This window comes from Saccopteryx leptura, chromosome 1 (genome assembly GCF_036850995.1).
Source record: "Saccopteryx leptura isolate mSacLep1 chromosome 1, mSacLep1_pri_phased_curated, whole genome shotgun sequence".
Lineage (NCBI taxonomy): Eukaryota > Metazoa > Chordata > Mammalia > Chiroptera > Emballonuridae > Saccopteryx > Saccopteryx leptura.
Genome location: NC_089503.1, coordinates 290571879 through 290583593, shown reverse-complemented (window position 1 = coordinate 290583593; position 11715 = coordinate 290571879). Strand labels below are relative to the sequence as shown.

The following is an 11715-nucleotide window of genomic DNA, read 5'->3' as shown; positions in this document are numbered from 1 at the left end:
TTTCTGGAAGAAGAGCCCATTAACCTCATAACCATATTAACCACATAAGTTGAGTCATTTACAACAAAAAAATTTACATTTGGAAAAAGAAAACTATTTTAGAGATGCTTTATTACTTTAGACTTATTAGCATTGGAAATAAAGAATTGGTTGCTTTGATTTATAAACAATCTGTCTTGTGGTGCTGCTTGTCTTGAATGCTGATGAAAGTTGTGGGCTTCAATTGTTTTGAAAGCTAGTGACTTAATTTATCTTACGACTGTGAAGAGTGGAGTGTGGAGAGTGGTTCTAAGAATAAGCTTAAGGGGCTGAAGGAAAGGTATTGGTCAAAAACAGAGACTAACAGTTTGATGATACAGTGGAAAGACAGTAAATCTTAAAAAGGATAGGGCAGATCAACAATTAAGTATAGCTCTTTAGAGGAAAGGTAGAGAGAAACAAAAGTCCTAAACAAAATGTGAAAGGGAACAGTGTTTTAATTCAATAGAGAGTACAACCTACTCAGAGTTGTCATGAACATAGTTCTGCCTTGGAATATAAAATGTGGTCAACAAGGTTTCCATAGGTTTCATAGTTGTCTGTATTATGAAATACCTTCTATTACAACTCTCATCGATTATAATTGGTTATGTTGTTCTTTCCTTTGTATTTGCTACTGCAGTGTTGCAAGCCTATTTCTAAAAGACTGACAACAGTTCCTGTCACTTGTTACCCAACATAATATTCTTCAAACCAGAGACATGATTCCATCTATAGAAATAGAAAGAAATAGGACAATTATCACACCGGAGACCGTGTCAAGAAGTTGCCAGTTTCTTTAGCGTGACTCATTTTCCTTGTAAAGATGTTTTGCAATCAAAATTATGGTAAATCTTGCCTGACCTGTGGTGGCACAGTGGATAAAGCGTTGACCTGGAAATGCTGAGGTCGCCGGTTTGAAACTCCGGGCTTGCCTGGTCAAGGCACATATGGGAGTTGAGGCTTCCAGCTCCTCCCCCTTCTCTCTCTCTGCCTCTCTCCCCTCTCTCTCTCTCTCTGTCTCTCCCTCTCCTCTCCAAAATGAATAAATTAAAAAAAAAAATTATGGTAAATCTTTTTTTCCCCAAAGTGACTAGTATATTTATGTACACACACATATATTTAACACATTTTATTTAATTTTTTTCTTATATTTAGAATATAAAAGGACATTGAACACTATAAAAAATACTCACTAGTGACATCAGAGAAATGGCGCTGTGAGGAGTGCTCCTGATACCTCTCCCTGAAACTTCAACAAATTCAACAACTAGTGACAGAAAAACAATCTCAGGAGCATCTGAAATACACATACATCAAACAAAGGTACAACTGGGCAAAAAGGTGGCTGAATATATAATCCACTCTGAAGGAAATAAGACAGAACAGAGTATTCCACTTTCCTCACTGACCTGAGCAAGGGCTGCTTTCACTAGGAACTGAGAAAAAGCAAGGGCTGGGGGCACAGAAAAAGCTGGGCTAGGGCAGAGATGTTCAAGTAGAGGAGAGAGTGTGCCCGCAGCTCAGCCCACACAGAGCTAATGCCAGCAGCAGACCCCAGCAGAGGTGGGTGAGCAGTTGCCTTGTTTACTCCCAATATCCCAGTTAGCAAATATGGGCGGTGTGTGAGTGGATCTACCTGGCATTTCGGGCGTGGGTGCCCACCTTCCCGGATGGAGGGGCTGGGTCAGGGACTATCAGTAGTGACCCTCTGTGTGGGCTGTGACCAGAGTTTCTGAATAATCTCAGCTTTCCAGACAACAACGCGCGGTAAGTGCACAAAAGCTGGCTTCCCTACACCCGAACCTGTCTGGGTGTGGAACCTCCGCCAGCCATACAGGCTAACAAAGCACACTGCTGGGGAAGAGAACTGCAGTGGTGGTGGGGGGAAGGGTGCACAGGGAGCTTGCAAACAGCCCCTGAAGAGCAGACCTGTGGAGTACTGAGGCATACCAGACATGCCCGGAGGCTCATAGAAAGATATCTGAAAGGCAATCAGCTCCTAGTCCTGCCTGATTACACTGGCAGCTCTAGCTGGCAAAGCCTTACTCAGAACCCTGCATTGAGTAGGGATAGAGGGGGGATTTGGCAGCTCTTAGAGCCTCTTGCTCTCCAGGCAGTGGCTGGGGCAACTTCACAGCTGGGTCCCAGGCTGCTGGTTCAGGAAGGAGAGATTTGGGGAGAGGTTCTGGGAAAATAGACTCTCCCATTGTTGGAGTCTGCAAATGCTAACAAGCCCTGCCTACCAAAGGGACTGAGGCCTAGTTTATGTCATCACTATAGCGACACAAAAGCAACTCTCTGCCTAAGAGTTCCACAGGGGCTGAACCTGAGGTACAGCACCACCAGCCAAAAGGAGAGAGAAGGAAAAAAAAGGAAGATGATAACTTCTCAAAACCAGGAAAAATCCACAGTCTTTAAAACTTTTCTATTTTTTTCTTGTATTTTTTATCTTTTTTTTTCCTTCCGCCTTGGTCATTTTATTCTCTTTCCATTTTATTCTTTTCTTTTCATTTTGAACCTTATTACCCATAGGAGTTACATTTTTCCATTCTTTTTTGTTTTTTTTCTATGAGTGTTACATTTCAAAAAACTTAACTCATTTTTTTGTCTCTCTATTTTTGTTTCTTCTTTTCACTGTCACTTTTTCTCTCATTTGAATCTCACCCACAAACAAGTTATTTTATTCTGGATTCAAATTTTTTCTTTGTGGCATTTTGTGTGCTTTTTACTTCATTTTTATCTCTTCAGCATTTCCCCCAATTCCAGCTCTTCGTTCTATAGTTTTTGTGCCACTTAATACAATAGAATTTTCATCTTTTACTGTATTTTTTTTCTTTTTTCTCTTTTCTGTTATACTATTTCTATCATTCGACCATCATTTACAAACAAATTATTTTATTCTTGACCCAAATATTTTCCTTGTGGCATTTTGTAAGTTTTTATCTTGTTTTTTGCTTTTGTCACTCTACCCCAACCCAGGCCATCAGTTCTACATATTTTTGTTCCACTTAGCATAATAGAATATTCAGTTTTTCATTGCATTTTCTCAAAAAAATTTTTTTATCAACTCTTATTAGTGTTATTAACAATACCACTCTCAAATGTCAATAAAGAAAAATAAATTGAATATCATGAATACAAAAGACAGCGATGTAGCTCAGATAGATGAGGAAAAATCTATAGAAAAAAATTTTAGTAGCTTAGAAACCTTGGAGTTAAATGACAGTGAATTTAAAATTGAAACTCTAAATTTACTCAGGGATATACAAGAAAACACAGAAAGGCAATTTAGGAAGCTCAAGAAACAATTCAATAAACAGAAAGAATACTTCACTAAGAAAATTGAAACTATGAAAATGAATCAAACAGAGATGAAAAACTCAGTTCATGAGCTGAAAAATGAGGTAACAAGTTTAGCCAATAGAATAGGCCAGATAGAGGAGAGAATTAGTGACATAGAAGATGGGCAACTAGAGGTCCTACAGAGAGAAGAGGAGAGAGACTCACAAATTTAAAAAAAAATGAGATAACCCTACAGGAATTGTCTGACCCCATCAGAAAGAGCAACATAAGAATAATGGGTATATCAGAAGGAGAAGAGAGAGAAAATGGAATGGAGAACATATTCAAATAAATAATAGATGAGAACATCCCAAGCCTGTGGAAAGAACTAAAGCCTCAAATTCAAGAAGCAAACAGAGCACTGAGTTATCTTAACCCTAACAAAGCTACACCAAGGCACATCATAATGAAATTGGCACAAACCAATGACAAAGAAAAAATTCTCAAGGCATCCAGGGAAAAGAAGAATACAACATATAAAGGAAGGCCCATTAGATTATCAACAGATTTCTCAGCAGAAACTCAGCTAGAAGAGAGTGGACCCCAATATTTAAAGTTCTGAAAGAGAGGAACTTCCAGTCAGGAATAATATACCCATCACAGCTATCCTTTAAATACAAAGGAGAAATAAAAACATTCACAGATACAGAAAAGATGAGGGAATTTATCACCAGAAAACTCCGACTTCAGGAAATACTAAAAGGATTTTCTGACCAGACACAAAGAACAAAACAAAACTATAAGTAAAAGCTCCATCAAGATGGCAAAAAAAACCAAAAAACAAGATTAATCTGTGACAAAGAAACAAAAAGGAGAGAGGACAAAGATTAACAGTAGCAAAGGAGGATGGAGTGCAGAAGTAAGATTATGTACTACAATGAACATGATATGTATGGTTTCCATTACTTCATGGTAACCACCCCTGGAAAAACCAACACAGAAGTACATAGCTTGAGAAAAGAAGTAACAGAGAAAAAAAGTATGGATTACAACCAAACAAAAACAAATGATAGAAAAATAAAAGAGAAGAACAAAACAAGATACAAAACTATCAAAAAGCAATATATAAAATGGCAATAGAAAACACTCAAATGTCAATAATTATGCAAAACAAAAATGTATTGAATTCACCAATAAAAAGACACAGAGTAGCAGAATGGATTTTAAAAGAAAATCCAACTGTATGCTGCCTACAAGAAACACATCTAAGCTACAAGGATAAAAAAAAATTCAAAGTGAAAGGCTGGAAAACAATACTCCAAGCAAATAACATCCAAAAAAAGGCATGTGTAGCAATACTCATATCTAACAATGCTGACTACAAGACAGCAAAGGTAATCAGAGACAAAAACGGTCATTTTATAATGATAAAGGGGACACTGAATCAAGAAAACATAACACTTCTTAATATATATGCACCAAACCAAGGAGCACCAAAATATATAAGACAGCTACTAACTGACCTAAAAACAAAAACCAACAAAAATACAGTCATACTTGGAGACCACAATACACTGCTGATGGCTCTAGATCATTCAGAAAAACAGAAAATCAATAAAGAAATATTGGCCTAAATGAAACACTAGAACAATTGGATATGATAGACATCTCCAGGACATTTCATCCCAAAGCAACAGAGTATACATTTTTCTCTAGTGTACATGGAACATTCTCAAGAATTGATCATATGTTGGGCCACAAAAATAACATCAACAAATTCAGAAAGATTGACATTATACCAAGCATATTTCTGATCATAAAGCCTTGAAACTAGAATTCAACTGCAAAAAAGAGGTAAACAAACCCACAAAAATGTGGAAACTAAACAACATACTTTTAAAAAGTGAGTGGGTCAAAGAAGAAATAAGCACAGAGATAAAAAGATACATACAGGCAAATGAAAATAACAATACAACATATCAGAATCTCTGGGATGCAGCAAAAGCAGTAATAAGAGAAAAGTTCATATCACTACAAGCCTATATGAACAAACAAGAGAGAGCCCAAGTAAACCACTTAACATCACATCTTAAGAAACTAGAAAAAGAAGAACAAGACAACCTAAAACCAGCAGAAGAAAGGAAATAATAAAAATAAGAGCAGATATAAATGAAATAGAGAACAGAAAAACTATAGAAAAAATTAATAAAACAAAAAGCTAGTTCTTGAAAGAATCAACAAAATTGACAAACCCTTGGCAAGACTCACCAAGGAAAAAAGAGAAAAGAGTCATATAAACAAAATCTAAAATGAAAGAGGAGAAATCATCACAGATATCATAGATATACAAAGAATTATTCTAGAATACTATTAATAACTATATGCCACCAAATTTAACAATATAGAAGAAATGGATAAATTCCTAGAACAATACAATCTCCCTAGACTGAGTCATGAAGAAGCAGAAAGCCTACACGGACCCATAAGCATGGAGGAAATAGAAACAACTACTGAAAACCTCCCCAAAAATAAAAGTCCAGGGCCAGACGCCTATACCACTGAATTCTATCAAACATTCAAAGAAGACTTGGTTTCTATTCTACTCAAAGTCTTCCAGAAAATTGAAGAAGAAGCAATACTGCCAGACACATTTTATGAGGCCAACATAACCCTCATACCAAAACCTGGCAAGGACAACACAGAAAAAGAAAACGACAGGCCAATATCTCCAATGAATACAGATGCTAAAATACTAAACAAAATACTAGCAAATTGAATACAACAACACATTAAAAAATAATGCGGTGTGACCAAGTGGGATTCATCCCAGAATAACAAGGATGGTTCAACATATGTAAAACGGTTAAAGTAATACACCATATCAACAAAACAAAGAACAAGAACTATATGATCTTATCAATAAATGCAGAAAGGCATTCAATAAAATACAACATCATTTTATGTTTAAAACACTTAACACAACAGAATCAAATGTCAAAATAATCTGGAGATGTTTTCTCTGAACATATGTACCCTGATTTATCAATGTCACTGCATTAAAATTAATAAAAAAATAAAAACACCTAACAAAATGGGTATAGAAGGAAAATATCTCAACATAATAAAGGCTATCTATGATAAACCATCAGCTAACATCATATTAAATGGCATAAAACTGAGGACTTTTTCCCTAAAATAGGGAACAAGACAATGCTGTCCACTCTTTCCACTCTTATTCAACATAGTGCTGGAAGTTCTAGCCACAGCAATCAGACAAGAGAAAGAAATAAAAGGCATTCATACTGGGAAAGAAGAAGTAAAGGTTTCAATTTTTTCAGGTGATATGACCGTGTACATTGAAAACCCCAAAGACTCAACAAAAATACTAGCAACAATAAACCAATACAGTAAGGTTGCAGGATACAAAATTAATATACAGAAGTCCATTGCCTTCCTATACGCCAACAATGAAACATCAGAAAACAAGCTCAAAAAAAATAATACCCTTCATGGTTGCAACAAAAAAATAATAAAATACCTAGGAATAAACATAACAAAGAATACAAAGGACCTGTATAGTAAAAACTACAAAGTATTGTTAAGGGAAATAAAAAAAAATGTAATGAAATTGAAAAATATTCCTTGTTCTTGGATAAGAAGAAAAAATATAGTCAAAATGACTATATTATCCAAAGCAATTTACAAATTTAATGCAATTCCCATCAAAATTCCAATGTCATTTTTTAAAGAAATAAGAAATGGAACAAAAAAAATCATTAGTTTTATATGGAATTATAAAAAACCCTGAATAGCCAGAGCAATCCTAAGAAAAAAAGAACAAAGCTGGGGCATTACAACACCTGACTTCAAATTATATTATAGAGCCATGATAATCAAAACAGCATTGTATTGGCAGAAAAATAGACACTCAGACCAAGGGAACAGAATAGAAAGCACAGAAATAAAACCACATGTATATGGTCAAATAATTTTTGATAAAGGGACTAACAAAATACAATGGAGAAAAGAAAGCCTCTTCAACAAATGGTGCTGGGAAAACTGGAAAACCACATGCAAAAGAATGAAATTTGACCACAGTTTGTCCTCGTGTACTAAAATTAATTCAAAATGGATCAAAGACCTAAATATAAAACCTGAAACAATAAATTACATAGAAGAAAACATAGGTACTAAACTCATGGACTTTGGTTACAAAGAGCACTTTATGACCAAAGGCAAGGGAAGTGAAGGCAAAGATAAATGAATGAGACTATGTCAGACTAAGAAGAATGCACAGTAAGAGAAACTGACAACAAAACAAACAGAGAGCCAACTAAATGGGAGATGATATTTTCAAACAACAGCTCAGATAAGGGTCTAATATCCAAAATATACAAAGAACTCATAAAACTCAACAACAAACAAGCAAACAATCCAATAAAAAAATGGGAAGAGGACATGAACAGACACTTCTCCCAGGAAGAAATACAAATGGCCAACAGATATATGAAAAGATGCTCATCTTCATTAGCTATTAGAGAAATGCAAATCAAAACTACAATGAGATACCACCTCACACCTCTTAGATTAGCTATTATCAACTAGACAGGTAATAACAAATGTTGGAGAGGCTGTGGAGAAAAAGGAACCCTCATCTACTGTTGGTGAGAATGTAAAGTAGTACAACCAATATGGAAGAAAGTATAATGGTTCCTCAAAAAAATTAAAAATTGAACTACCATATGACCCAGCAATCCCTCTACTGGGAATATACCCCCATAACTCAAAAACACTGGTACGTAAAGACACATGCAGCCCCATGTTCATTGCAGCATTGTTCACAGTGGCCAAGACATGGAAACAACCAAAAAACCCTTCCATAGTTGATTGGATGATAAAGAAGATGTGGTACATATATACTATGGAATACTACTCAGCCATAAGAAATGATGACATTGGATCATTTACAACAACATGGATGGACCTTGATAACTTTATACTGAGTGAAATAAGTAAATCAGAAAAAACTAAGAACTATATGATTCCATACATAGGTGGGACATAAAAATGAGATTCAGGGACATGGACAAGAGTGTGGTGGTTACCGGGGTTGGGGAGGAGAAGAGAGGGTTGGGGGGAGAGGGGGGGCACAAAGAAAACCAGATAGAAGGTAATGGAGGACTATATGACTTTGGGTGATGGGTATGCAACATAATCAAATGTCAAAATAACCTGGAGATGTTTTCTCTGAACCTATGTACCTTGATTAATGTCACCCCATTAAAATTAATTTTAAAAAAATACTCACTAAGAAAATCCTAGCAAATCTGCCATGCATATGAACATTTTCAATGCTATATGCTGTATTATGAAATTATAAAAGAATAACAGTTTCAATGATCTGTAAAATGAGCCCATTTTGAGATATATATTTGCATCTGGGTTTTGGCAACATCGGGTACGCTACTTCTCTCAGAAGCCTAGAAAATTTGCCTTTTGGGAATTGGAGTGTTAATTCCTACAAATTCATGCTTTTGACACTGCTGTCACTCCTGTGAGGGAGGTATTAAACTAATGAACTCATAACTGTCACACAATGGCTTTCTTTGTTTTTTTTTTCCCTTTCATCCTGTCTAGCGCATGCAGTTAATTCCAAAACAGAGCAGCACCAGTGAATTCAAGAAGGAAGTTCTATATTAAGTTAACAACCCCTGAAAAATAATGGCAAAGGTGACCTAAGTATGATTGATGGTTCTCATGATACTCGCTCTAAAAAAGTAATTGATCCTTCTCAGTGTGGCTATAAAAGCAACACTATACAAAGAGAAGCAGAGTAGAAGGAAGGAAAGACAGTGGAGAGTTGAGGCAGCTGACTTCTAATTAGAGAAAAAGAGTGACAAAGAGACAGAATATTTATCTTGAACTCTTTATTGTTCAGGCATTGAAATAAAATGGTGCCCATCATTTTTCTGGGCACCCTTTGGCTTCATTTTACTGTTGCTGTGGCTTCCAAACCGTAAGGGAATATTATACTCTCTATTCATATTAAAGTACTAGCAAATTGACCTTATTAAATATGTTTTGTGTTAAAATGTGTTATCTTACCACTTCTGAGACTGAGTACTGGTTTGCCTTATAAATTTTAAACAAATGTGTGAAGGGAATTGACATATTTTTCATAAGATAATTGTCAAGAAAAATGTGTATGTTTCAGAACTATTTCAATACGCTAACATTGCTTGTGGTGCGTGTTCTGCACTTCTACACCTGTTTAGAGTGTTGGTTACTTTCTTCGCATAGGCAATATATTCTATGGGTCTCCTCTGTGATGAAGAGTCACTCTACTGGAAAGGCTTGTCTCCACCTTTTAAACCTTAATGAGTCTGTATCCTTGAGTATTGTTTTAGAGTATGATGAATTCAATACCACCATTTTTGAGCAGTTTGTGAAGGAGGAGAGCTTCTATGCTTGTGCAGATTTCAAGGTGAGGCACTGAATTTGCCATTTCTAACTTTAGATGGGGATATGAAATCATTATTTAAAATTTAGTTATAGAAGGATAACAGATTGGGATTTCAGATGAATTATGGAAGCTGGGGAATAAAACCAGAGAAGTTCTGAAAGGCAAGAAATAAAATGAAAATTAACAGGCAAAATAACTTGTGAAATATTGCCATTTTTCTATGATTATCAGACATAATTACATCCTTTTGATATAACTGTTTAACAATATGAGAAAACAGACTCTAGGCAAAGGGAAGCAGAATTGGGACTTAGAGCAGCAAAAAAAATAGAAGGCAAAAAGACAGAAGAAGTTTATTAAAAACTGTTATGCTAAATACAAGAATTGTAACAAGTAATCACTAAGTCTCACATTAAGAAATAATGGGTTTACAAGGTTCTCTCAGCCTGAGAAGTCAAATTAAGACATTGTTTACTGTCTTAATATCTAAAAATAATTCTCCCATTCTCTGTTATTTAATATAAACAGGTTTCTCAAAAGTCCTCTAAAGAGTTAGCTTTTATGACATTGTTGGCTAAGGGAGCTACTCTTGAAATCTTTGAAAGGAGGTCTATAGCACTCATTTCAGAAGAGACAGTAACCTTTGTGCAGACAGATAAACCCATCTATAAACCTGGAGAGAATGGTAAGTCAATATTCATAATTCCTTTGTATTGTTGACCTTAAGAACACGTTCTTCAAACTTAGAGCAATCCAAACACACAAGTTTTAATCTTAAGTTTATTTTTGCTGTTATAGGATCATGAATTTCTAATATTTTTACTGAATGACCAGGTCATTTATAAAATAATTCCTTCCAACTCCAGTAATTAAACACTTTGCCTCTTAAAATTTTGCTTGCTACTTTCACTTTGTACAAATTCTAATGACAAGCTTACATAATACAATGGTTACAAGAATGGGATGTGGAGCAAAATTTTAATTTGGTTTGAATTGTTGCTCCATAATTTGCCAGTTGGGTAAGCTAGTTAAATCTCTATTTAGACTCAAGTTTTTAACTACAGGATGAAGGTAATCAAAGTATCTCACTTAGACAAATATTGTGAGAATAAAATAAGGTAATCATGTAAAATAGTAGTAACTAACACATAGTAAAGACTCCATAAATGGCATTTATTATCACTATTACTATTTTTATACCAATAGAAGTAATTATACCCCTGAAAACCAAAGCAAAATCCTTCTATTTTTTTTATTATTGTAAGTATAAGGTAGTAAAAAGAACACCAAACAATTGTTCGGAAAAATGTAGATTTTATCTAGATCCTGCTAATAAATTATTGGCTTTTGCCAAGCATATTCTGATCTTCAAGAACTTTTGTTTTCTCGTATGTAAAACAGAGGGTTAAATGAAAGCATTTATATATTTTGTTCTAATATATATTTGTGTGACTTATTAAAAAGAAATAAAAGGATTAAAACAGAATATATTTTGCTGCATTATATTCTCTCTGAATTTATTAAAGTGTTATGATGACAGGTATATATGATACAAAAGTAGCTGAAACAGTTTTCTAGAATTCTGCTGAAATTAATATACAGTAATGTTTGCTAATATCAATACATTTTTCCAGAAAAATTATGTTTAACTCCTGCAGGATATATTTCACATTTGTCCTTTTATGACTAATCCTGCCATCAGTTCCAGTGGTAACAGTAGCTAGTGCCAGCTATTGTAACAACCAACATCATCAAAAGAAGAATTACAAATGTGCAATAAGAGATATTTCCAAATGGGACTCAAATCTCAAAGGATCAAATTAGACCTAGGGGAGAAGTGACAGCAGTATTCTATGATAGCAAGGCAATTAATTTCCACATCTCCATATTAGCAATCATACCTGGAAGAGAAATAACAGGAAATATATATATTGTCCCTCTTCCTCTTT

The 11715-nt window shown here is 34.9% G+C and overlaps 1 protein-coding gene across 1 annotated transcript in view; it reads left to right on the top strand.

The window, feature by feature from the left end:
• Positions 1-9163: 9163 nt before the first annotated feature.
• The window catches only part of LOC136385025 (ovostatin homolog 2-like), a 46948-nt gene continuing 44396 nt past the window's right edge, over positions 9164-11715 (top strand). The window contains exons 1-3 of the mRNA XM_066355783.1: positions 9164-9319; positions 9604-9787; positions 10295-10451. Of these exons, the coding sequence (XP_066211880.1) occupies positions 9255-9319; positions 9604-9787; positions 10295-10451 (406 nt within the window). The 5' untranslated portion in view covers positions 9164-9254. The remainder of the gene's footprint in view (positions 9320-9603; positions 9788-10294; positions 10452-11715) is intronic.